At 50.7% G+C, this 26,106-nt stretch overlaps 10 protein-coding genes across 10 annotated transcripts; 2 read left to right on the forward strand and 8 right to left on the reverse strand.

The window, feature by feature from the left end:
- Positions 1-1,563: 1,563 nt before the first annotated feature.
- N7496_008849 (uncharacterized protein) lies at positions 1,564-2,226 on the reverse strand (the record flags this gene model as incomplete). Its single annotated transcript, XM_056701768.1, has 2 exons — positions 1,564-1,795; positions 2,096-2,226. 2 exons carry the CDS (start codon positions 2,224-2,226, stop codon positions 1,564-1,566), a joined length of 363 nt encoding a protein of 120 aa, XP_056553831.1.
- Positions 2,227-3,363: 1,137 nt separating this feature from the next.
- Positions 3,364-3,952, forward strand: N7496_008850 (uncharacterized protein; the record flags this gene model as incomplete). The annotated part of the gene is made up of 3 exons (XM_056701769.1): positions 3,364-3,431; positions 3,501-3,718; positions 3,813-3,952. The coding sequence occupies 3 exons, from the start codon at positions 3,364-3,366 to the stop codon at positions 3,950-3,952; spliced, it is 426 nt and encodes a 141-aa protein (XP_056553832.1).
- Positions 3,953-4,526: 574 nt separating this feature from the next.
- Positions 4,527-5,236, reverse strand: N7496_008851 (uncharacterized protein; the record flags this gene model as incomplete). The annotated part of the gene is made up of 2 exons (XM_056701770.1): positions 4,527-5,082; positions 5,148-5,236. The coding sequence occupies 2 exons, from the start codon at positions 5,234-5,236 to the stop codon at positions 4,527-4,529; spliced, it is 645 nt and encodes a 214-aa protein (XP_056553833.1).
- Positions 5,237-5,667: 431 nt separating this feature from the next.
- Positions 5,668-6,898, reverse strand: N7496_008852 (uncharacterized protein; the record flags this gene model as incomplete). The annotated part of the gene is made up of 2 exons (XM_056701771.1): positions 5,668-6,364; positions 6,423-6,898. The coding sequence occupies 2 exons, from the start codon at positions 6,896-6,898 to the stop codon at positions 5,668-5,670; spliced, it is 1,173 nt and encodes a 390-aa protein (XP_056553834.1).
- Positions 6,899-7,681: 783 nt separating this feature from the next.
- On the reverse strand, positions 7,682-8,230 carry N7496_008853 (uncharacterized protein; the record flags this gene model as incomplete). Its single annotated transcript, XM_056701772.1, has 3 exons — positions 7,682-7,967; positions 8,033-8,071; positions 8,124-8,230. The coding sequence occupies 3 exons, from the start codon at positions 8,228-8,230 to the stop codon at positions 7,682-7,684; spliced, it is 432 nt and encodes a 143-aa protein (XP_056553835.1).
- Positions 8,231-9,611: 1,381 nt separating this feature from the next.
- Positions 9,612-12,404, reverse strand: vtc4 (putative vacuolar transporter chaperone (Vtc4); the record flags this gene model as incomplete). Its single annotated transcript, XM_056701773.1, has 4 exons — positions 9,612-10,009; positions 10,079-11,624; positions 11,750-12,206; positions 12,400-12,404. The coding sequence occupies 4 exons, from the start codon at positions 12,402-12,404 to the stop codon at positions 9,612-9,614; spliced, it is 2,406 nt and encodes an 801-aa protein (XP_056553836.1).
- A 2,207-nt stretch (positions 12,405-14,611) lies between these two features.
- N7496_008855 (MCM DNA helicase complex subunit MCM4) lies at positions 14,612-17,856 on the reverse strand (the record flags this gene model as incomplete). Its single annotated transcript, XM_056701774.1, has 5 exons — positions 14,612-15,202; positions 15,273-16,462; positions 16,516-16,587; positions 16,639-17,523; positions 17,574-17,856. The coding sequence occupies 5 exons, from the start codon at positions 17,854-17,856 to the stop codon at positions 14,612-14,614; spliced, it is 3,021 nt and encodes a 1,006-aa protein (XP_056553837.1).
- A 1,106-nt stretch (positions 17,857-18,962) lies between these two features.
- N7496_008856 (putative DUF221 domain protein) lies at positions 18,963-22,729 on the forward strand (the record flags this gene model as incomplete). The annotated part of the gene is made up of 3 exons (XM_056701775.1): positions 18,963-19,129; positions 19,200-21,637; positions 21,702-22,729. 3 exons carry the CDS (start codon positions 18,963-18,965, stop codon positions 22,727-22,729), a joined length of 3,633 nt encoding a protein of 1,210 aa, XP_056553838.1.
- A 656-nt stretch (positions 22,730-23,385) lies between these two features.
- N7496_008857 (uncharacterized protein) lies at positions 23,386-23,790 on the reverse strand (the record flags this gene model as incomplete). The annotated part of the gene is made up of 1 exon (XM_056701776.1): positions 23,386-23,790. One exon carries the CDS (start codon positions 23,788-23,790, stop codon positions 23,386-23,388), a length of 405 nt encoding a protein of 134 aa, XP_056553839.1.
- A 260-nt stretch (positions 23,791-24,050) lies between these two features.
- On the reverse strand, positions 24,051-25,695 carry N7496_008858 (Glucose-methanol-choline oxidoreductase N-terminal; the record flags this gene model as incomplete). Its single annotated transcript, XM_056701777.1, has 3 exons — positions 24,051-24,555; positions 24,924-25,019; positions 25,127-25,695. The coding sequence occupies 3 exons, from the start codon at positions 25,693-25,695 to the stop codon at positions 24,051-24,053; spliced, it is 1,170 nt and encodes a 389-aa protein (XP_056553840.1).
- Positions 25,696-26,106: the final 411 nt, after the last annotated feature.

A 26,106-nucleotide genomic window follows, 5' to 3' on the forward strand; every position in this document is an offset into this window, starting at 1 on the left:
CCTGCGAAAGATTTCATTCTGTATCTCTTAACTTCCAAGAATGATCTCGCTCAAACTGCGTTCCAGAATGGTGTCCTCTATTAGCTTTATCATGTATCGTTACTCTTCAGAATGGAATGGCTACTTTTGAATTTCCCGGTCTCAACACCGATATATATATATATATATATATATATATATAGTGAGGAGGACGATAAGCGCCAATTGCTCAACCCCTATTTTCTAAGGCAGAAGGTCCGGCAGAATTAACATGACCTACAGAAGAGAAAAGACAAGAGAAAAGAGAAGGAAGGGGTATAGTTAAATCGGTGGCCTAAAGAAAAAGGCATCAGGGCAAAGTCGATAAACTGACCAATTATGGGTTTTGAGCAACTGGCGTTTATCGTCCGCCCCAGGTAGTACGGTTATGCAGACATAACAATGTCGAAGCTCGCGCATTCCCTGCAAAAGAAGTCCATTTATGGGATATCCCTCGAACTCTTGTAACATCCTTCCTCAATGCACTTAATTGGGATCTTTTATGTTTCGACCTTTTCAATTGGAAATGACCGTCCATTCAGCCGCCTTACCGAAAGTTATAGAAAGCGCGAGAACAAGCCCATTGTCTGCAGGTTCATGTCGTGTCTCATAGTAAGCATGCGGACTGCATGCACTGCTCCATACACATAGCACCATGCAGACTTCTTATATGAAGTCAATTGAGTTAAATCAGTATGAGTTATTCACCCTCTAAGATCTACTTTTCCTGGATCAGTGATCTGTGTCTTCAAAGCCATCAACCATGAGAGGTTTTTGATGTACAAGTGCAGTTGTTTTCGAGAGATACGGTTACATGCAGTGGCAGTATGTGTGATAATCTGCTCGAGTTTAGTTTGGATCTAGATACTGTCCTGGTATAGAGCCTCGGGACTCGAAGGGGTTTGTATTCCCGCCAAGCCCAGGGAGCACTCAGATTGGAGTTAAATATCTTGAAGGTCAATTTCCGTAGTACTTTATGCCTATTTCTAGCGGGGATAGAGTTACTTATACCCCATTCTTCCATGGATTGGGTTAAAGAGGTCTCGCTAGGAAGGCTCTGCATAAGGAACAGACGCGGATACATACTGGCCCATCGAATCATGGAATGGCAAACTGAAATAACAAACTTGTAGCTTGAGTAGTCAACAATATTTCCAAAATGCTGGAATCCCGTGGATATCAATAATTATGGGCAGTGAGATGGGCTATACATGTCATTATTGGGCGCCCATAGATGCCAGAATACTCTCATTCACGAGATCACATTCAAATGAGCGTTCGATGAGTGCGATATGATATGAATAGTGAAGGTATATTGCGTGCGATCTGACGTGAACTTGATTATATGAACGATGACTTCATACAGTGTCAATGGTACTTTCATGGACTTTGTGGTCTTTCATCTATACTGTCAGGGCATCAACTACTTCATGTCGGGACGCGATGGGAGTATCTGAAAAAAGGACGATGCAGCAATAATCTCGCTTCCGTAGAATGTGTTATTCTACATTGCAAATCTTTCTGCAACACATTGATCTGTCTAGATCAGATCTCGTCGCCCTCGTCGCCCTCGTCACCCTCGTCCCCATCGTCATCCTCCGTAAACTCCACCATCTCCTCTTCCTCTTCCTCCTCCTCATCCTCGTCCCCGTCTGGCTCTGCCCCATCCAGCATCCGCAGGTGGCGGGGTTCGAGTTGCCCCCAACTCTCCCTGTCAATATCCTCCTCGCACTCCTCCATTGGCTTGTAGCATAGCGAGTTCGAACCGGTCACGGGCCTGGAGCGAGAGGATTTGGTATCGGCTGGTAAGAATCTGGCCCTCCACGCCCAACCGAGTCATTTCATCATGTGCCTCTTGTAGTTGGGAATAGAGCCGGTCGAGGTCGTCGATGCTTTCGTCGTCGGCGCCGCTATCTTCAGACTCGGCAACTTCGGCATCCTGGATGGTGCTGAAGAGCCGCATCACTGTGTACCACGTCTGCAGCTGCAGGCGCATGTTGTTGGCCCATCTGATTCTCTCACGTCAGAGCTGGTCTTTTGTGTTTTTGATCAAGAGTCATAATTGTTAGGTACGTACTCTTGCTCCGCGTTGCGAATACCCAAGTCTGGGTAGTAGATTTCAATCTGTTCGATGGCGGCTGGGAACAGCGGAATCGTGGTGAAGACCTGGACGTAGGCTCTGACATGAGGCATCAGGTTGTTGGCCATCTGGAATGAGGGTCAACACTCTGAGTCTTTGTGAATTCCAGATTCGTAGGCTGCCCTTGATTTGTCGTTTTTTGTAGATTAAGTTAAAGACAGACGTCTGTCTGAGCGGTGTCGTCAACCACCGAGTCGTGAGAAGTGGTGGAAGGTCTTGCAGAGACAGGGTTGTTAAAAAAGTCTTAGGCAAGGTTGACGGGAAGTGCAGGAGCAGTCTATGCTAAACCATTTCGGGAAGTTCCATGTTTGCTCTCGCCTGTTCAGGTCCGCTGAGTCGCTGTCTTCCTCGTTCTGTATGAGTAGGCATCGTTTGATGTGATGTCGTAGTGGTTCCAGAAAAGCGGGTCCTGCACACCAAGCTTGTCCTAACTCGTAGAAAGCTTTGGAATTTGAGTGCCTAGACTGATAATTTCTAGTAATTGCCGCATTGAATTGAAGCCATCACACTTCCAGACTTCCCTGTGAGATTCCACAGTCAAAATTCATGGTCAGGGCATATTTTTCCCGTGGGAATTGTCTGTACAGCAATAACATGATTCGCGTCAGTCTCGCCAAACACAAAGAGGCCTCTAACCTTGCCATTCTTCGATGTATATGATTGCCCAGATATAGAGCAAGATCTTTTTGATGCCCGGACCGCTTTACCTGATTAAATTTGCCCTCCATGTTCTCTCTTTGTTCGTTGAGTGTGTAGTATCAACCCTTGGTAAAGCCTGTTGATTCATATCCATTGTCCAGGATAGACATCAACAGTAATCCCCACACGAAGCTCGAACAGTCACAATGTAGCGGGATATATCCCGGTAACCGTCACTTAGCGAGGGCGGTTTGCCCACATTTGAGGATGTTAAGAAAGTTTTATTGATAGAAGTTTGGGCGGTGTGATTTTCGGTGATGATATACAACACAATTGCTTCACGCTAACCCAAAATGGACTATCAGGGTGTCAATTGCGCGTGAATATGGCGCACGTGCCAAAGCTATTGACGCGTTTGTATACCTTCATCCTGTTTTGTCCTTCTCATCCTCGTCCTCGCCATTTACCATCTCTCTACTCATCAAATACAAAGTCCAACGTTCTTTTCCATCTCCAAATCTATCAAAAACATTATCAACCTCAACCTGCTTCCTGGTCAAGTCAAAATGACCCAACCAAAGAACAAGTCTGGAGCCATCCAGAAGCCTGAGAAGAAGGCTACCAAGAGCCAGCGGTGAGTCTCATAACCCCAGGTTATGGTACCCTCATCCTGTAGCACACTGTCTAACCCACGGCCAAGCAGGATCAGCAAGCTGGAGAACGCCCTCAAGGAAGTCCAGGCCGACAAGATCGCCAAGCTTGAGAATGACCTCAAGGCAGCTCAGGCCGAGAACTCAAAGATCAACACCATGCTTGCTTCCATCCGGGCCAAGCTCGAGTCCCTCCAGATGCAGATCGACCGTCACCAGAGTGGCTTCGAGTACCTGGCTGACTCGTCCGAGAAGCTTCGTGACAGTCTTCGTGAGTCATCCATTACACTCTCAACACACATTTCACCATTCCATGTACATATTTTACTAATATGGTTGTTTCGTCAGGGGACAAGCACCTCCAGTAGGTGCCCAACCTCGTCGTCACATCCACGATGAGAACTGCGTGCGTAGCCATCTCAGGGTTCTCGGGGAGGTGGCCCATTCTCTCCAGAGCGATGCGGCCATGCGGGCTGAATCTGGTGCTGGAGCAAGGGAGGAGTAGATGGTGTCTCGATTCCTTGTTGGGGTTTGATTCGTTCTTTGTTCAAAATTCATAGTTCTGGAATGTGGTTCGTGGGCGATTCCAGAAGGATTCCATGGACCCGCTTGGGTGAATCCACTTGGAGCGCAAGTTGGTCTGTGCATTAAAGAACGATCTTATCTGATCCAATCGGGATCTCTTTAGTTTAGCTACAGCTACAATCAAAATCCAGATTTCCAATTTCGAATATGTTCCACACTACTAGACTATGGCCAATAGGTATGACTTGGAATATAGATAATCATGGCGGCCACAACAATTCTTATTCAAGAATTGAACTATTTATTCTTCGAGGCGGAATTAGATTCTCCAGGGAATGACCAGCATTCTATTCTCCTCGACCATCATCAAGCCAAACCAGCAGCCCCTCCATTCCTCCCCAAGCCACCACACTCAAACAAGCTCTCGTCCTCCTCTTCCTCCCCTTCCCCCTCTGCCCGCCGATCAGGAAGATCTGATTATCACCGCCGAGACCAGCTCAAGGCAAGCAATGAATCAGTCTCCTCTACCAGCTCCCCCAACGAACACCTCCTCCTCACCCCATCGCCTCCCCAAACCGAGCCAGCAGTTGATGGTAGACATATGCCAAGCTCTCCACCACGCTCTCGGTCGACTCTCGAACCTCAGTCCGCAGGCGTCTGATCTCGCGCTGCTCCCCCCGGATAGCAACCCCATCAAACAAGATTCTCTCGTCGAGCAGGCGCTGCTGAGACTCCAGCTGTCGTTGTTGAGATTCTAGCTGCCGTTGCTGAGCCCTCACCGCCGCGCCCTCCTCTCGCATCACTTGTCGCATCGAGGTGAGCGTTGACCACAGGCGGTTCCACTTCACCTGGTCCTCAAGTGGAGATGGGGCCGGGGGTCGGGCCTGGGCTCGAGCCCGGAGAGAGACAACCTCTTCTCGGCAGTCTCGGAGGGCTGCCTGGAAGTAGGCGAGCTCTTTGGCTCGGGCACGATCCCGCGCCTCCAATTCGAGGATTCGAGCCTGCAGAGTGGCCAGCTCAGATTGCGCCTGCGTATCGCGAGGGGCTTCCTCTGGCAGGCTCTCCTCCACTGTGGCCCGCTTGGACGGACCCTCGGTGGTGGTTTCGTGGCTGCTTGTGGCATATGCTTAGCATGCTGTACTTCTGTAGAAGACGGATTTTGTAGGTGGACTTACCGTGCTCGCTTGGTGCGAGTCGAAGTCTCCTCCTCCGCCTCGGGCCTCTTGCGCTTCTTGCCCTGGTCTGGGCTCTGGGTGTCAACCATTTTGTTGCAAGGGTTGGAAATTGGACATGTTGTTCACAAGGGCCAGCCTTGTGTGGTGGGTGTGTGGGTGTGTGGGTGAAGGTGTGGAGAATGTGCAGGAATCGTGGAGGAGAGGACCCCAGGGGCACAGGGAGATATTTAAATGTTTTCTTTTGTATAGTCAGGCAGCAGAGTGAGAGGTCCCAGGCAACATGGTCATCACCAAGGCAGCTGGATGTTTGCCTGATGGTTGACTAGCGAAGACAGATAGATAGTGCACTGTAGCCTTATGAGCAATCCAGTCCTCAGTATACAGTGGTAGGTAAACAGTCATTATTCTCACAAGAATCACATTCTCAAGGCAGCTGTATCATCACTTTCACAAGGCCTGAATATTTTCACACGTGTAGAATAGTACAATAGAAACCTTCATCAAATGCAACACCATCATCTCAAACACCTGCAGCTGGAGCTGGAGCTGAATCATTACCTGCCTGGCCACGAGCCTCGAGACGTGCGTGGTATCTTCCAACCCACCACTGATGGAAGTTTCGCACAAAGTCCATAATAAGCTCAATTGGAGCATCATGGGTAGTCAGGTTGGCCCGGAGCTCATTCACGGCCTCTTGAATGTCATCCACCTTGGCCATCAAAGGCCCAACCTTCTCCCGAACAGAGTTGAGTTTGCTCCGCATTTCTTGAGTATTGATCCGCTCGCCTTGGATCACTCTGCGCAGCATGTCATTCATTAGGAGAATTTTGTCAACGTCTCGGCGTGTCTCAGGGATGATGCTGGCATCACCTGTAGAGTCCCCTTGGACCTCAGAACGAAGGAGGTCAAGATCAGCGCGCAGGGCGACAACCTGGCCTTTCAGCTCGGAGCTTTCGCAACGCTCGCTTGCGAATTCGGAGCGCAATGCTTTCAACTCTGCTCGCAAGGATTTGAGTCCATCCTTGTCTTTGGTGGCTTGCGCCTTCAGTTTGGCATTTTCGCGCTTTTCATGGTCCACCTGAGTTCTGAGACTGGACAGCTCGGCTTGCATAGAGCGAGTGTTGTCCTCAGTCTGACCCGCTTCTCGCTTCAATTTCCGGGCCTCCGAACGCAGTCGAGGGCGGCCGGGGCTTTCATCGGCAATGGGGCTCTCTATTCTATGAGAGGGGTTAGTAAAGGCAACTTATGGGTGGCTAGAGTTCACTTGGGACGTACCTCAAGGAGCGAATCTTTCGAGAGACATCAGAAGATCCCGAAGGTGGCACCACAGAATCAGGGGAATGCGCAGGAGTAGTTCGAGTAGAGCTCGAGGGTGTTGAAAAGATTTTAACAGGCTGGCGCTTCCGCTTGAGCGAGCGCGGGGCCTCCTCATCTTCATCGTGGCAGGCCACAGTGTCAGACTTGACCGTAGGTGTGCTCGGAGCCGTGGACGTGAGCGGAGACTCGGACAGCTCTGAGACAGCAGCCGGCTCGGGAGTCTTGCGAGACTCACGCAGGCTGCTATCCGCATAGACTCCACCGAAACGCATCTGGGACGCGATAGCGGACATGGAAATCAGTGGATCTTCCGTTTCACATAATGCGCTGATGCTCATTCGAGATGCAATACTCGAAAGTGAGATCGGAGCGCTGTTGATGCCCAGGTCAACTTGGGGAGCCTCGTTCTCGAGAGCTTTCTCCATATCGTTCATTCCGTGAATGAATGACTCCGGTTGCATAATGGGATATTCTTCAGATATGTACAGGAAAAATAGGTCAGGGGTGGAAATTTGTGAGAGAAAGTGGGAGAGGGGTGGTGAAGGAAGGAAGAAAAATCCTGGGAGACGTCTTCAAGTGGAGGATTTGGTGGGCTCGCCAGGAGGAGATCTCATTTCACGACTACGTCTTTGATTGAAATATGCCACGGAGTCTTGGATTGAGAGAAGAGTGGACTTGAATTATCAATACATTCTGGACTACTCTCAAGCACTGCTCTCCCGGTATAAGCCAGTTTTACTTGCACCATATCCATCCTCATCTATTTTCATCAAGCCAGTCAACCACAATTATTCAACAGTCAAATTGTAGAATTGTGGACAGTAAGTCCATCCGTCGGCAACCACCCAGTGCCACAGCTGCGAAGGGATCCATTGGCCCGAGATTAACTCATTCTCAGGGTATTAGAGCTAGGATAGCGAGGTTTTCAAGCTTGAGTCCGGTCACGACAACACCGGAGTAACCAACCTCAGTGTGGTCGAAGATTGCACTATAGAAAACCATCAAATATCAGTTTATCGCCAGAATAGGAAAGTTGCGAAGAGTGTTATACAGTATTCGAGTGACCAGCACAGCGGGTATTTATAGTGATACATACCGCTCGGTATTATTTCTTCAAAGAAACCTCATCCGCTGCTTTTTCAGAATCTCACTTTCAGGGACGATGTTGGTCTAACTCATGTTTTATGTCGCACGTGGAAACACTCCGAACAAAGGTGTCAGCGGTCGATCTCTTTCGCGGCGATGTATAGAAACACGCCATATAATACCGTGTCTGGGCAAGAGGCGTCATCCTTGAGGGGTCCGAGTGAGAGCAGAACGCAAGCTCGGATCTGGTGGATTCTTCGGCGAACAAGTCCACCCTCGCATACATCGGCGTCAGACTTGTTTTCAACGTTGTCCGTGCCAATTTCCCCAAGTCCCACACGCAGTGTCATAGAATGTGAGGCTTCGAGGATTTCGTTGGCTCGTAGTTGAGGCTGCAAGGTTTTTGCCGAGCCTGCCCTAACGGCTGTGTACGTCGAGGCAATATCGATATCAAGTGATGTCGAATTGTAAGAGATGCGTACGTGATGTGCATGTTGAGTTTGATGGAAGTGTAGAGTATTCTGTAACGGAAGAGTAAGCAACGCGAAGCATATGTGGATTAATGGCACATACCGTTGAGCCGCATCATACTTGTGGGGGTCAGTCTTACGAGCACGGTAGAGGCAAAGTCTAAGATGTTCGTGGTTTCTGTACGGGGTACTCTCTGTTGGTAAGAGCATAGGTGAATACAAGCGGAGAGTCTTGATATTGGACCGGCTGTTTCAAGAGTTCGTTGCCCGAAGGTGAAGCCAGATCTTGTATCAATGAGCTTCAAGTGCTGAACATCGCCAGAAGAGAAGGGTTAGGTGCGTGAGGCATTGATGTGAAGCCGTGTCGCGAATATATCGAATCAAGAAGGTCGACAGTGGAAAGACGGAAGAACCAGTAAGAAGCATTTCTTGCGCTCGAAGGGATGGTCTATCCAGCAGGTGGTGATCGACCAGATATCTCTCAATCTCCGCGATGATATCCTTCAACTGGACCTCCCAGTGGTCTGGCTGATACAGTAGAGAATTTGAGGGTCCACCAATTATCAGCTCCGTCTGCCAAGAGCGAAAATATACACTGATATCAGCCTCCCGTGGAAATCAACGATCGCTTTGGCAAGTAGAAGTAGACCCAGTGAAGCATATGTCTACAGTAATACGTACCTTCCTATGATCTTACCATCGGCGCTGTCGTGAATCTCACCGCATGTTGTTGGAATACCGATCATCCAGTGCAAATGCATGACCCCTCCGGCGAATACGATTGGAAGAAGGGGAGTGTTGTATATCCGCAGACGAAAAGATACAACGGTAGATGCAGACTTGACAGACAGATGATGCCAAGGCAAAGAGAGTAAGAGAAGAAAGATAGTATGATAGAATCGGTTTGGATACTCAAATCCATGTATACGTTGGGTAGAGCTCATCTTGCTGACCTGGAGCCGGTGCCAGACCCAGATAAACGAAAAGGGTACAATCTCGCATCAGGAGGACATTCAAGGATGATCGTGGATATAGGGTCGGTGATGCTTTCGCCAGTAGTTTTCTCATAATAGGAAGTCACTTATCAGGTGGTATATATGTATAGTGTATAAGGGTTGACATATGAAGCACTTGTCCGTCACAGTATACGGCCCCGACGATGGGGGATAGGGTGTGGAGAGAAAGAAATCCAAGTTAGAGTGGCATCAACGATATTAAAGCATAAGGAGGGAGTTACCAAATTACGATTGACTTATATCGGATCTTCCCTTAACCGATCTACAACACAATCCCTCCTTGGTGGATAGAATAAACAATTAGACCGTGACCCAAATACGAATTCCATGCAAATTCCATAATATTGACATACACGCTACTCATCTCATTTCTGTACAAAATGCCAACGCCACGAGCTCCAAGCAATGGAAAACACTCAGAAGAAAAAAAATGCAACGCCATGGTAAATACAGAGTTCAACGTGACCCCATCATACTGGCCACTCAACGGCCGAAGTCGGCTGTCGCTCGCCAAAGCAAAAAGCAACTGAATCACAAAGTCAGGTCTCCAATACCCAACTCCCCAAACGTAACAATCAAAGCTCATCGCCATGGCGGGGTCTACCATCCAAAGGCAACTTCCCAGCCATAAATCCACCAGCCTTGACACGCAGACCAAAGTTCACCAATACAACGACCACGAGACCCACACTGACAATGGTAGGGCCCCACTTCTCGTAGTAGACTCGCTTGACATCGCGACGCTTGCGGATCTTGTCCACACGCCAGACGTACAGGAGCAAAGAGTAGACGAGGGCACCGGCGGCGAGGATGGTAAAGGCCCACGAGCTCGCAAGCGAGATGGAGTCGACGCCAAAGTTGAGGAGGGTGGCAGCGATACCACCCAGGATGATGGAGAATTCTAGCCAAGAAAGGAACGTACGTTCAGCAGCGAAGTAAACCTTAGGTTCGACACGAACAGGGACGAAGATTTCTATATCGTGTTAGTTGGGGGCCACACTGAGAGAGCATGGAATAAATAAGCGTCAGGGGAAAGACTTACTCTTGCCAGGGGGCGCCTGGAAACGCTGCAGCCTTCGTTGGGCACCAAGCACCTGGATACCACGAGCCTCTTGGGGTGGCATCACAGTAGCCCGAGGCCGGGGAATGATCGCCCAGAGTCCCTGTGCGATCGCACGCCTGGTCTTCAGAACGTAATACTTGGCCAGTTGTTCTGCATAATAAGCACCACCAACACGGCGTGCCTCCTCCAGCTCATCCGAGTCCACAGTGTCATACTCATCGTCCGAGTCGTAAAGCGGGTAATCCTCATCACCGGGCAAGGGGTGTGCAGCAATACGCTCCTCAATGTCCAACTCATTCCCGTTAGTCTCAGTGAAGAGGTACCGGTCGTCTGAGCCCTCGCGCGACCCGTTCAGGGTAGCGCTCTCGGTAAGCTGGGGTGAATCATCGTCGTCCGAGTCTTCGTCATTCGCGGACAGCGAGGTGCTCGCCAGGGGGCGGTGGATACCGTAGCGGCGGGTCGGTGGCTTGCGGATATCCGTGTCCATCTGTGGGTACCAGAAGGGCAGGAGGTTGATACGGGTAGGGAAGAGAGTGGCCGTGCCGTGAATAAACTTGCTGAACTTGGGCACAGCCTCGACGAGGTGCGATGCCGTAAGATCGCGGATCCACTGCGGCGGCTCCTGGCCTGCCTGCGTCTGCAGCTTGACCTCCAGCACGGCGTATGGGAAGCGGTCAATATCCTCAGGCGGAAGCTGTGAGAACGGAAAGTCGACGCCAATATCCATACGACGCCAGTTAGCTCCAGCACGCCGACGGCCATCCAGGTTATCCTCACGAACCATAGTGAGCTCGGTGTCCAAAGAGATACGCACACGGGCATCACCTGGCAGCTGGAAGGCGGTACGGTGGTAGAAGGTGCGAGTAACGGGGACGAGGCGGCGGGTAATGACTCGATATTGAACCTCACGGGCGAGCTGCTCGAGATCGTTGATCTCATCGGCGCTCTTCTTGCCTTCCTTGCGCATCTTGTCAAAGACCTGCTCGACAGTCATGCGGCCATCCAGGAAGGCATTGACATTCTTCTCCTTGAGGGCAAAACGGGCCTTGACGGACTTTTCACCCGTCCAGTCTTCGCGATGAGTCTTGCGCTCGACAAAGATTTGGTCGCTCTCCATGCCACCATACCAACGCAGACGAATGGCCTCGGCACCCTCGGTCTTCTTGAGACGACCTTGGTAGAGCTCCCAGGTATCTGGGTTGTCGTAGTAGATGGACGAGATAGCGGTATCCTTCTCCTCAAACTCCTTGCTAGCATTGAAGACCAGCACGGGCAAGTGTTTCAAAATCACCAGCTTCAACTCGGTGATGTTGTCGCGATGCACCCAGTATTTGGTGGTCTGACGCACAAAGTTCTGCTGAGATCCACCGGCGGACGAGTCTCCCTTGACCGGATTACCCTTGGTGCGAACCAGGTCGTAGAGTTTGGAGAGCTTCACCACGAAGGCGTCGTAATTATCCTTGAAGAAGGGCTTGGCATTGAGTCGGGCCGCGAAGACGGGCTTGAGGTACCATTTTGTCTCTTTCTGTGAATTGTCAGTCTACTATCTTGTATACAGCGCAATGGGGATCAATCTTGGTTAGGGCGACAGCTTAGAGTAGAACTCTGCGGGCGGAGGGGGACAAGGACGGAGCAATTGGGACCACCTACATCGTGCTTCTTGATGATCTTCTGGAAGCCAGTGTAATTCAATTGAGTGAATTTGGCCAGATCATGCACGTCGGCGATAATATCGGAGAGCACCTGCTCCAGCAGCAGGAAATCCTCGTCGGTGGGTGGTGGCCTCGAGGCGCGGGTGCTCTGGCGACGGACACTGTCGTCGAGACGGGAGACGACGTCATTCACCTCGACTTCGCTCTCTTTAATGCGCTCGACGATCTCCTCAGACTTGCGCTTCTGGAAAAGAAAAACCTTCTCGAGTTCGGACTCGAGCGAAGTGACAAAGGTAGTCTCGTCATCCTCGGTCCATTCCTTGCGGGCGGGCTTGACGTTGTCCGGGGTGGGTTGGGTGACGAAGTCGGTTTTGAGGGCTTTCTTGAGCTCGTCGTAGGCAATGTAGTGAGGGTAGTACTCCTTGATCATAGAAGATCGGAGATGCTCACCGAACCTGGAAGGAGAAGATGTCAGTTGTAGTTTTGGGCCATGATTAGCAAGCTATGTGGGGGGATCGGAGGATTGGATTGGATTGCGGGCGAGGGAGAGCTATCTGAGAGAGAGCGCGGGAATCGGCAGGGGTGGCTGGTAATATGCGAAGATCCAGAGAATTGCAATTGGGGGAGGATCATGGGGGGTGACTGTACCTCATTATGGGCAAAGTTGAGGGAGAATGAAGCTCGAAGGGGTCAGTCAAGCATGGCAAGAAGAGGAAAATTCCAGGTGGGCGAGATGAGAGAGTCAAAAGCAAGAGGCGGCGATACTCTATCGGCCGCCCGAGAACGGCTAGACTGGGGGAGGACCCATTCGGTCAATTCCACCCGGAGAAGAGCTTGGAACGTGAGTTTCTTGGGAACCCGCCAATGCATGCTCCAGCTTCTCACAGTTAGTGTGTATTCCTGTGTATAACCTTGTGTGACCGGCAATAAATTGGCGTAGCTCCATGAGACCAATTGACCAGCGAGCGAGACTCGTTGCTGCACGATGAGAGCTCTCTGGATTTCTCGGGTTCTGATTGGCTGCGGTTATCCTGGAGGTGCAGCACCGCTAATGAGTCAGCATCCATATCTGGCCAGTCAACGTCACGAGATTCGCACGTGCTCTCCCCGATGGGCGCAAACGAAACAAACTAAAAATGAAACACTCCATCCAGCTGCACGCTAGTCGGTAGTCTACTCTAGTACTTGAGAGTAACAAGGTAGAAATCATTCCGATCATTATGCTTTGTCCGACGGGACTTGCCGACTTGACATCATTGATGAACGGAAAATACACAGACAATCGTCCTCGCCCATTGTAGTATAGTATATCTTATAGACCTAGACACAGGGTACTCCCAACACCCCGGCACAGGTACCATCCGACATCTACCTAGGGTTGCACTTGGAGATTGACCAGGGCCTATTAAAATATCAAATGCCAATCCAACGGTTCTCTCATCCTCGGAGCCTCTACATACTGTATGTACAGTGTGAGAAACCCGAAGCTCGGGGCCAGGCCGTAGCTCCCCATTTGCTCCGATCCACTGGCGGGGGGAACTGGTCCGTGGGTGGGACTCTTGATGTTTGGACGTGGAGGTGGCAGTTGTTTTCTTCTTTTCTACTGCAGTTCATAACAGGTAAATTTCTCTTATCTGGTTAATATCCAAATAGAGTATATGCAAAGAGGACGATCATATCTCGTTAGGAGGAGGACGTTACCCTTAAACCCTAATTTCTGACTATCTCAAGTACTTCCAGCCCTGCGCAGATATTTACGCCACCACTACCGTAACAGTCAGCCTATTCCAAGCGAGGCGCCAGACTGGGGCCCCGTTGATTTAGCCCGAGGCCCACTGCTCTCGAGTTCTACGGAGAACACTGGATTTTGCCCGGCAGGTTAGAGAGAGCAACACGTAAGAACCCGTTAAACAGAAATGTGCGCCAGATACACAATCAAAGCTTTTGAGTAGCTCAACCAGAGTATATATACGTATAGTCATGACTAGATACTACTACATAATATATTGCAGTAAATTATTTACCCACAAAATATTATTATCAGCAGTGTGTATTATGTATGCTGCAAGTCGGCTGCCTACGCCTATATCTCGGCTAAACTCGAAGTGCCGGTCCACTTCCACTCCGCCGGAAGCGGAAGGCCCTCACGCGACACGGGAAACACCGTGTCGGAGAGAGCCAGTAAATAGACAGGGGATCGAGTGACACTACGATTTGGCTTGGTCATTTCTGTTTTGCGGTCTATTTGTCTCTATTCCTTTCACTGACTTCAAATAGAAAATAAAAGAGGAATATACTGACAGCAAGAAGGACTCGATCCCCTAAATATATATGTGAATGAGCGTTCATATGGATATATGTAGTTCTTCCTCCTAATCCAACTCAACCTTACCTCTAGAAAACTTATAAATCCTACTTGATGACATACGGATTACTCCCAAAACTACCTAGGTCAAGTGCTCAGGTATCTTTCCACCTGGCCACCGGGTGAACTGTAAACCCAATCCGTAACTTAGTTACATGTTTGAGTAAGTAGGGCAGCAACAATTCTATCTATAGGACTGGCTATATATTCATATTCCGAGGTAACTACAATCATGATACACAAGTGGAAGCTTGTTGGGGGTTCATTATAAAAAATGCATATGTATCTTCTCTTGAAATGTTACTACAATAGACAGCCAAACGCCCTCCATAACAAAAACAAACACCCCATGGCCTTGGGCTCAATATGCAGCCCGGTCGATCATTGCATCGTAGGAAAGAAAGAAACAACAAGAACATGACCAGAATAGAATAGTGTAGAAAATACGCAACGCAATCAGATCATGATCAATCCATGCTCAACTTTAGTCACCCTCTAGGACAAGCCCGTCGCCGCACGACGGATACTCCGTCGGGCTCCCTCGCCCGAGACATGCACGGCACCCTCAGCCTCGAGCGAGCGCACCGCATCGCCGAACTGGTGGTGATCCAGCGCAACGTCACTGGACTCGCTCATATCGCGGAACAGATCACCCCAACGCACGGCAGTACCAGCCACGCCGCCACGCTCCTCGAGCCGTGCCAGCACAGCCCGCTTCAGATCCTCACGCAGTCGGCGCTCACTGGCACTAGTACCTTCGGTCAGCAGGCCCATATCGATCAGGCCAGTGCGCGCGTCCGTCGCGGCTTGCTTGATGGCAGAGCGGATCAGGCGCACGGCTTCTTCGACGTCGGCAGCGGTGACTTCTGGGGAGAGGCGCATGCGCGCGTGTGCTTCTGAGAGACGAATCATAGATTCCAGCTGACGGGTTGTGGCGGTGATGCGGCGCTCGGAGGCACGAATGTCATCACCGAGCTGGCGCATGGCAACGTAGGCGTCGGACAGGGCGGCACCAGCCTCGGGGGTGATGACGGGGTGAACTCGGGTCTTGGCGTAGGTGATGTAAGCAGTGAGGAACTCGATGGGCTAAGAAAGGAATGTTAGTGGGGATTGCAACAAAAGAGCGTCGATTACTCGTAGAAGGGGAGATTCTTACCAGAACCTCCTCGGATGCAGCGTTCTCGGGAGTATCCTCCAAGTACATGCCGACCAAGTGCTTGGCCAGGCGGCGGTCCTCCGTCTCGTCAACGCGATCCAGAACCAGGTACACCAGATCGAAACGAGAGAGTAGAGTCGGGGGCAAATCGATGTTCTGAGGGACGGGAAGCTTAGGGTTGTAGCGACTGCCGATGGGGTTGGCAGACGCCAGAATAGACGTGCGGGCGTTGAGAGTGGTAATGATACCAGCCTTGGCGATGGACACAGTCTGCTGCTCCATCACCTCGTGGAGAACGGACCGAGTGGCTTCGTTCATCTTGTCGAACTCGTCAATGCAGCAAGTACCGCCATCGGACAAGACCAGGGCACCGGACTCGAGAACCATCTGCTTGGTCTCAGGGTCACGGGTGACATAGGCAGTCAGACCGACCGCCGAAGAACCCTTACCACTGGTGTAGACACCACGGGGAGCGATCTTGTGCACGTAGCGCAAAAGTTGAGACTTGGCAGTAGAAGGGTCACCGCAAAGCAGGATGTTAATGTCACCACGGTAGCGTGGGTTACCACCCTTCTGGAAGGTCTTGTTGGTACCACCAAACATCTGCAGCAGAATACCCTTCTTCACATCGTCCGCCTCGTAGATACTGGGAGCCAGGGACCGGGACAGCAACTCGTAGATATCGGGACGGGAGGCAGTGCGACGAATCTTTTCCTCCTCCTCGGCTGAGATCTTGCGGGCCTGATCGGCCTCGGCGGCTTGTTCGGACATCTCTTGCTCAATGGTGGACACGTCAATACCCATCTTCTTGCGGTCAACCTTCTGCACATGCAGGACGTCGATGTAGGTCTTGAAGAGAGCCTTCTGCGAGCGTTGGCGAGCACTGACACGCATCGGGTTGCAACGGAAAATACCAGTCACCTCAACGCGATCACCGGCCTTGCAGACATCGACCAACTCATCGTAGACACACAGAGACACGGAGTGAGGTGTTTGACCATCGGGAACGTTGTCTGGGGTTTCTTGAAGCTTGATGACCTGCTTATCAGAGAAGTTGCAGCGGTTGTGAATGAGCTGCATGGAGTTCTGAGACTTGCAAGAATCGCGAAGACAGGTAGTGGGCTCGGCGATTCTGCCACGGTCAATCTCGACAGTGACTCCGTAGCTGCAAACGCTGCAGCGGAAGAATGCTGAAACCGGGTTAGCAGGAGTCGATTAGGGAAAGAGTACATTGCTGACATACCATCTTTCATGTCGGGAATAATGGGAGTGGTACGAATGACCAAACCCTTGATGCTGACCAGCTTGTCCATATCTATTACCAGTTAGAATCTTCAAGTCACAAGCGTAATGTCTCAAGACTTACCAGCCGGGTCCAAATCTCTCATGTTGATGCTCTGGTCCAGGCCGAATGGCAGGACCTTGTAGTTGACGGTCTCGACTTCTTGGACCAGATCGGGCACATCAGCGGCGGGGCCAACACCATCCGAGGTCAGAATTGACTGGCCACGACGGTCACGGGTCTGGCCACCACGCTGAATCTCGGACCGCAACACATCCATCTCCTTCAAAGCCAAATCAACCATGACATCCTTGACAGCCTGATCCATCAAAGGCACGATTTCTTGCGGGTATGCGAGCAGCTGGTGCCACAACTTTTGTGTAAGGGGATAGGCCTTGAGATTCTTGCAATCAAGGTTGAATGTTGTTAAACCAAGTCGGCGCATGTCGTTCATCATAGTAATATATTCGCGCTTCTCCGCCGCATCACCCATGACGCGAACCTCGTTATCCGACGCACCATCGGCCCAAAGGCGGTATTTCGTGGCAAAGTTGTACAGGAAGTTCTTGAATGCGGACATGGAATCATGGATCGAGACGTTGGTACCCCAGATCACACGAGTAGAGTTACCTGCCATGGCCTCGGCCTCGGAGGTGCCAGGGTTGATGTTAGAGAAGGTCGCATCAGACCGAGGGGCATTGTCGCCTGCGGGCATGCCATTGGGACCGACAAACATGCGATTCCGACGAGCAGGGGTCGAATTCAGACCACTAGAGTGAAGGTCACTGCGACGAGGGCCTCGGCGGCCACCGCTAGGGGAGACGAACAGCCCACTGCTGGTACTCAGGGCATCGGAGCGAATGTCAGACCGGATATCTGATCGACCCAGACCGCGGGCAGGACTGGAGCTTGCAATATAACTGATAGGAGAAGAATCTGTCTTGATGTCAATATCTGGGGGCACAATTGCTGGACAGTATGATGGGGCAGATATGGAGAGAAAAATTTCGATCGCATACCTCTAACTCCTTGGTTCGCTCGTGGAGTCCTATCTCCATCATCAACCTGCGAGCTTGCGTCGCCCATTCGAACATCTGGCGTCTCTGCACTCCGTTGCCTCATAGGAGAGGACTGATAGGCTGCTGGGGAGGAGGATGGGATGTTGCGCTCGGCGGCGAGGGCTCGGGCGGCACGGGGGGTCGATTCTCTCATCGTTGGGCTGCTAGGCGGTTCCCGAGATGATCTTGACGGTGTGGATGATTTATTAGAGGCACGAGTCCTCCGAGAAGCCGGCGAAGACATGATGCCTGTGTGTATGTGTTTTTGTGTGTGGTGGTGAGGAGGGGAGGGCGGGGGGTTGAGATGGTTGTGGTGGTGGAGAACGACGGACGGAGTTTCGAGTGTTTAGAGAAAGGGAGAGCAAAAGCTCTTTTTTCGGCGGGACGCGTGCAGAGACACGAACACGCGTTAAGTGGTTTCCTTTTTGGGACGGCGCGTCGAGTGAAGGTCACATGACCATAGCAGAAACATGATGGGGTCACGTGACATACATTGGGAAAAAGGGGGTGTGCCTGAGCCACACTGATCCCTGATTGGGTAATGCCAATTGTCCCTTCATCAATGCACAGCCACTTTCCAGGGAATTTGGACTCCACTTCTTTCCCTTTTTGGACCCGTTGGCCGTGGCGTCGTCCGTCCCCTTTTGGTCTGTGTTCTTTTGGCCGTTTCGCAGTTGCTTTGTTAAATGAAACGACTTGGCAGTCGCAAGCGCAATTCAATGGCTGGATTCGCGCAGGCTACAAGATTCTCCAACTCGCAAGTCTACTACTTCCAAAGCCTGCTATCGCTTGCGATTCCCACGCTCTCGCTGAAGCCGCCGGGATCTGCTTGGCTGTTTCACCAGACGCCTGATGTCATCCTACAGGGCGATCGGCATTTCCACAGTCCCTCCAATCATCCCTGTTTTTGCCCCGTCGCGGGGGAGCTATCAGGTCCGTGGGCGCCAACCCAAACACAAGCCACTGTAGTCATTATTGTGTGACTTTTTTTCCAAAGCTGGTCTTCTTTGTGGTGGGTACAATTACGGAGTACGAACGAGTGGGTAGCGAGGACGATTCGTAGGGCAGTCCCGCCGCCGATCGTCTTTGTTGTTCGCCTTTCCTTTTGAAGCCCCATTTCTCCTCGTTGAGAGAGATTTACTCTTCACTTCACTATCAACACCCGACCGACCATGCGCTGCGCTTCCACCATTCCTACAGACCCGATTTGAACCTACCAAGCAAACAACTCGTGCGGGGGGAGATAAGATCTCCAACGGGCTCTTCTCGGGTGACGCCGATCTTGCATCCAGGATCTGATCGTCTTCGTCACTTTTCAACATCTTTGCCCCAGGTTGACCGCTGATCACCATGACTTCGGCCCTTGAGGAGGCGTTGTCATATACTGGCGGCAATGGAAAATCGAAGGAGGGTGTCTCGCTCAAGAGCTTCTTGGCCTCGCTGGCGACGGCTATGATTGTCTTTGGAGTCGAGTTTCTACTATTCATGCTACTCAAAGGCAAATTAACCCGCATCTAGTGAGTTACTCATGAGGAGACAAAGAACATTTACAAAAGAGAGAAACAAAGCTAACCTCCCTGTGTTTAGCCAACCACGAACCTATCTAGTCCCAGACCGAGAGCGCACCGAACCATCTCCGCCAGGCCTCTTTCGCTGGGTCGGCCCAGTCTTCCGAACCTCCAGCTCGGAATTTATTCAAAAATGCGGTCTTGATGCCTATTTCTTCCTTCGCTACCTACGCATGCTGCTCAAAATCTTCATTCCTATGGGCCTTCTGATCCTGCCAATACTATTGCCCATCAACCGTGTGGGAGGAAAGGGTAAGACATTCCAAAACGGTACTGACTCTGGCCCACGATGGAATGTCACTGGCTTGGATCAACTGGCTTGGGGCAACGTGAAACCTGAGCACACCGGTCGCTATTGGGCCCACTGTATTCTGGCAGTGATTATGGTTTTCTATGTCTGCGCCATATTCTTCGACGAGCTGCGAGGCTATATCCGTATGCGTCAAGCCTACATGACATCCCCACAACATCGACTACGTGCTTCTGCAACAACAGTGCTCGTCACAGCCATCCCTCACGGTTGGCTGAATGTCGACTCATTGGACAATTTGTTTGATGTGTTTCCCGGTGGTATTCGGAACATTTGGATCAACCGCAACTTCGACGAGTTGAATGAAAAGGTCAAGGAGCGAAATAAGATTGCACTCAAGCTTGAGACTGCTGAGACGGATTTGATCGCCAAATGCAAAAAGGCTGCTCTGAAGAAAGCCAAGGCCGAGGCGAAGAAGTCCGGAAAAAGCAAAAAGGAGATTGCAAATGAAGAAAAGGCCGCAACTGACCAACGAGCTGCTCAAATGGCTATGGGCCCTGGAATCAGCTCCGGTGACCCTCATCAGGCCCACACATTGCGCGAGGTTCTGCATCGACACCCCGAGACGCATAAGCGTGGTGAATCTGATGGGTCGCGTACTGGTGGAGTCTTTGATCCGGCACTTATGGCGGCTGGCCTGGTTGGACACGGAGTGGAGAAGTTAGGGAAAACGGTCAAAGGTGGTCTCAAGAAGGTAGAGGTTGGTTTTGACAATACATTGAGCCGTAACGGTGGCTTTGTGGAGACGACCGACCATGACCTGCCGCCTCGTGGAAGAAGCCCTCCCATATTTGAAGGTGATTCGCCCACCGACGACCTACCTATGGGATCTGTTGATTCAACGACAAAGCCCCGAACGCCCCAAGAAGGTCAGAGTGGCAGCATGTGCCAAGAGACAAGACCTACCCCTCAGAAGCGGCCGTCTTGGAAGGATCGCATGTCATCTCACCTATCTACACACTCCAAAAGATCTGGACCGGAGCCCGATGAGTATCCTCTGACGGGCCCTGATTCTCCCACAACTGATACCCCTCATCGTGGATCGACCAAGTCTAAGACACGTAAGGAACTCGGGGATCGACGTAAAAGCCACAAGGAGGGTGATGAGATCGAGGGGGAAGAGTATCCCATCGCCTACAATGAGGATTTCGATAATGAAGACTATGGAGAGCCACTCTGGAAGCAGTATGTTCGGCAAAAGGACAGAGAGACGCACCGTCTTCCCATCTTTGGTTGGAAATGGATGCCTTCGTTGTGGCTTCTTGGCAAGAAAGTCGATACCATTGACCATTGTCGGAAAGAACTTGCGCGATTGAACCTTGAAATTGAGGTTGACCAACAGCATCCGGAACGATTCCCGCTGATGAACTCTGCATTCATTCAATTCAACCATCAGGTTGCGGCGCATATGGCATGTCAATCTGTCGCTCACCACGTGCCAAAGCAGATGGCTCCTCGAATTGTGGAAATCTCCCCAGACGACGTGATTTGGGACAACATGTCCATGAAATGGTGGGAACGTTATCTCCGTACCTTTGGCATCGTGACTCTAGTTATCGCCATGGTAATTGGATGGGCGTTCCCCGTTGCATTCACGGGACTTCTGTCGCAATTGTCATACCTCGAGGGAGCGTTCACATGGCTCGCTTGGCTCAACAAGCTGCCTTCGTGGTTCATCTCTGCTATCCAAGGTGTTCTGCCCGCACTTTGCTTAGCCATTCTCATGGCCATCTTGCCCCTGATACTCCGATTCCTGAGCAAGGCTCAAGGCCTACACACCGGCATGGCTATTGAGTTGACCGTCCAGAACTACTACTTTGCATTCCTGTTTGTGCAGCTGTTCCTGGTCGTCACTATTGCCTCCAGTTTTTCGACAATCATTGACAATGTCACGAATGTGACCAGCTGGCCCGAGCTACTTGCCACAAACATTCCCCGATCCAGTAACTACTTCTTCTCCTACATGATTCTGCAAGCCATGTCTGTGAGTGCAGGTGCTCTGGTGCAGATCTTCGGCCTCATTAGCTGGTTCATTCTCGCCCCGATCATGGACTCCACCGCGAGGAAGAAGTGGGCTCGAACGACAAATCTGAACCAAATGCAGTGGGGTACATTCTTCCCCGTCTACACCACCTTGGCTTCAATTGGTACGCCACACACCCTTTTGTCTCACGAAACGTTAAGTGGCTTACTAACTTTATTTCTGGCTAGGTCTGATTTACTGTGTCGTTGCTCCACTCATCATGGTATTTAACATTATCACATTCAGTCTTTTCTGGTTTGTCTATCGGTACAACACACTCTACGTGACCAAATTCCGGTTCGATACTGGTGGTCTCCTCTTCCCGCGGGCCGTGAACCAGCTTTTTACCGGGTTGTATTTCATGGAGGTGTGCCTGATCGGCCTGTTCTTCCTCGTGCGAGATACGCAGGGATCAGTCTCCTGCAAGGGTCAAGCTATTGTTATGATCATCGTTCTTATCATGACCATTGGCTTCCAAATCCTTCTCAATGAGGCATTTGGTCCACTTCTGCGTTATCTGCCAATCACTCTCGAAGATGACGCTGTTCGCCGTGATGAGGAATTCCACCGTGCTCAGCTAGCCCGACTCGGTCTTGGCATTGACGCCGAGGACGAGGACGAGGATGATGCTATTGAGCATCGCCTCGCGAATCGGGAGCGCAAGGAACATCACCGGGACCGAGATGCGCATGACATTGAACTGAAGGCGCTGGAGGCAGACCGTGAGGGGCGAAAGCGTCACGATTCGGGTCTTTTGACTACACCTAAACTTGACACAAAGCGACCATCCTGGGCCAACCGCTCACCTGATCGGCGATCGAAGTTCTTTGGAGAGAATTCAGCCGGCCCAAGTCCTACTATCAAGGCCCTCCGCGAGAAGATGGTTCACGATACCGAAGCACAAGGTCCAGCCACTAACAATGTGGGCCATGCCCTCTTTGCGGGTATTCACGACGAATTAGAAGATCTCACTCCAGATGAACGTGATCAACTGGTACAAAGAGCCTTCCAACATGAAGCCCTTCGCGCTAAGCGGCCCGTGATTTGGATTCCTCGAGACGACATCGGCATTAGTGATGACGAGGTCTACCGCACACAACGGTTCAGCAAGCATATCTGGATCAGTAACGAGTACCAAGCCCTTGATGGCAAGTGTCGAACGATCTTTAGCCGCAGTCCACCGGATTTCTCGGAGGTGGATCTGATTCAACTGTAACATGATGCATCTCTTTTTCCGGGGCGTTCAGTGTTCGCCTTTGACGTGTTGGTGGTTTCTTTTTTCTTTGTTTTGCCTTTGCATAGCTATTTCTGAGCGTTCGACATACAGTATTTATCGGATAATGTCTGACAACTCTTGGTTGTTTCCTTCCATCTTCGTGCTCAATCTCTTGCTGCTTGTATTCAATGAGTAGAATTAGGGAGGTCGGTGGCCATCTGCTCACTGAGGATGAAATCAGTATTTGACTTGCTCACCAAACTCGTCAAACTTTATAGAGGAGCGAAGTAAGTTGGTAGGCTCCTTAAATGTAACATACTAGATGTTTCGTAGCTAACCAAGCTATTCCAGATTGGAGGATTGGTGCTAAGGGAGTGCCTCGGGCTAGTTGATGATAGCTTGGTAGGTGGAAGCGAAAAGTTTTCTGACCAAGTGGAATCGCGTCTTACGGAAGTTTGATCGCATTTCCCTCTCAGCTTGCAGTTTATAGGAAGTAGACTGCTAGACTCATATGGTGAATACAAATGTTGAAATATCAATGGATTAGTGAAATAAAGACTAGTTCAATGCTTTATTCGAAGGTCACATATCCTAACAGCTCATCCGAGACCACCATTGTAACTGGAATTCCTTCTCCAATCACTGCCTCTACAGTACTACATAGTATATCTAGCCAATAGAGCATCAACAATGCCTTCTGCATCATCGCTCTCTGACAAGGCCTCATCATACTCGCCCTCGTTTGTTTCCTCTTCGGCCTTTTGAACCTTCTCTTTCTTCTCTCCACCCGCTGTCTTCTGATTGAGCATCGTTTCAACCTCCTCTCTGGTGTACCCGAACTCCCTGCAAAGCCGCTCCCGGTATTCGTCGTCCTCTGTGCCGGCCTCCGCCTCATCATCTAGTGTTTGCTCCATGCCCTTCTGTTCTTGCTTTCGCGTGCTGATAAGGCGTATGCTTTGTCTGATCTTCGACACGAAATCACTGCTGCGTCGCGGTGGAGGCTTCTTCCGAGCGAGATACATCTTATCTTTGTATCGGTCGTTGACCCTCAACTCAGTCATAGTGGCCGAGGTCTGTGCCACTATTTTACCCTCCCGTAGCCTTCGGGTATGAGCAAATAGCTCTTCTTGAAAGTCCTCGGTGACCCATCTTTTGATGACGAGATAGTCGGTATCGATCTTTTTAGGGGAAGTCAGTGATGGAACCGCAATGTGGCAGCACGCAAAGGCTTTATCCTTACCTCGTGCCAATCCCACGGCAGTCCATATTCTATTAGTGTTTCCGGAGAGAGGTGCTTGCGATGAACCTGGTTTTAGTTCTGTTAGCGGTCATTGAAGCACTGGCCAGAGCTGTTCCACCATACCTTGATCCACGTTGTCCGTGTCTCTTCCTCTCCTTGCTTTTTCTCCTCTTGGAATCGTGAAGTCGGCTGAGGCACCCCGCTCATGATCATCGTTAGGGTTCTGGCCTTGAGATATTCAATGCCTTGAATTAGGGTATGGTAATCGCCAAACTGGATCCACTCGAGTGTCTCTTCTTGCAACATGGTCCGGTCGCTGCTATTCCTCGTGGCATCTAGCGCTTCATATTCATTGGTATTCAGAGCAGCCAGCTGATCCATCACGGTCGTGTTCAAAGATACCTTCCACTCTTGGAGCTTGGATTCGATCGTCGAATCTGGGAGTTTGATGATGCGGGCGTCGTAGGTGATATGGATTTGGTGGTTTGTGATGGACGCTCTCGGGGAGATGAGATGGATGCTGAAGATGCGCGATGGCGATGAGGCAAAGATTTGGGACGGAGAGGGTGATGGTTGTCTAGGTATCCTAGAATGAAACAAAGATTTCTGATATATCGTTCAGTCAGACCTGATCTTACCTTTTGTTGGAATCATCTTTCCGGCTGAAACCCGATCCATTGTCCCTTGAGTATAGTCAGTCTCTTGTATCAATGTGCCTCTAGGAGCATATACCTGGATGGTTCATCGTAGATATTATTCTCCAAGTTAAGGTCTCGGTCCCTGCTCCGCGAGCGTTAATTTTGTCAAGCGGATCCATAACCGACGAGATGCACATACTGTCGGGCGCTCTCCGATGTTCCATTTAGTCCAGGATCCATCGTGGCCGGGCCTTGCTTCCCCGAAAGTTGGGAAAACCGGGGTCGGTTTCTTTCCAATGGTCGTTCCATAACTGACCTAACATTGAAAGCTTCTGAAGTTTCCTTCCCAGGACTACCCAACTGGGCTTTCTGCGCCGCAACAATAGACCGAACCAGCAACTCCTGATCCTCTCTGGAGTAGGCAAGAATCGCCGTGCTGCGCTGAATATTTCCACCGTACCTGTTAATATTAGCAATAAACCTCAGACCATTCCACGGGAGAAAGTAGAAGTAGCTCACTCCTCCATCATCCTTCTCGAATAAGCCAGCGTAGCGACCTGAAGCATCAACATCAAAGTCCCCTTGACATTCCTGAGCTCGCTCCGCATCGTATCCATCCCCGGAGCTAGGAACGGCCATTTGAACATCTCTGTGCGACTGAGCTTGACCTTGCCCGATGTCCCAGAATTCGCATGCAGCTGTTTGCTGGCTTTGCGTAAGGACTGGTTCAGCAACTCGAAGATCTCTTCGCATTTTTTTGCTAGGTTCGTAACTGTTTCCAGCCCGGTTGCATTGAAGATACTCTGCTTTGATACTGTCGTCTTTGTATCGTGGACCGATTCCACAGTGTTGTTGGCAGTGTTGTTGCCATTATCGTCTGATGCTGGGGGCTCGTTTTCGACATTCTCCTTCGCCAATTCGCCCAGTTGCTGTAGAATACTGGCATTTAACGACACTTCTTCGGCTACCATAGTAATCTGCTCCGCCGCTGTCTTAACCTGTCCTGCAAAAGTCACGAGTTTGACGGAGCATTGCACTCCGGCCGTTGCAATTGCGAGGATGGCAGAAGCAGCCCCAACCGCTTCCATTATCCAGAAATAAAATGAGTACCCGCCTCAGACTGCTAGAAACCAAGATTCACACGAACCCCTGGGTATGCAGGTGCGGCTGAAGTGGGGGCAACAACTGCTGGGTAGAAAAGTCGTAAGATAAGTTAAGACAGTTATATAAATTGTGCCCCCACGTGAGGACGTGTGGCCTACGTGGCGTGCTTCGCGTGCTAGGGGGTTAGTGCGCGAAAGTTATATGTCTGGTTCTATTGGTGCGGCCTTGGTGGTTTATCTTTGCGAGGCTATGCGTCTCTCCGCCCGCCCAGCTTTCCGTATTTCTCCACAGCCCTTCGAAGCCTACGAAGGCCAAAGGCCGACGCCTAGCGCAGCTCGTAAGACACAACTGTAGATTGTTTCGCCCACGTGATAACGGTTTTCTGTACTCTCACG

Source organism: Penicillium cataractarum, assembly GCF_028827025.1.
Source record: "Penicillium cataractarum strain IBT 29864 chromosome Unknown utg000007l, whole genome shotgun sequence".
Lineage (NCBI taxonomy): Eukaryota > Fungi > Ascomycota > Eurotiomycetes > Eurotiales > Aspergillaceae > Penicillium > Penicillium cataractarum.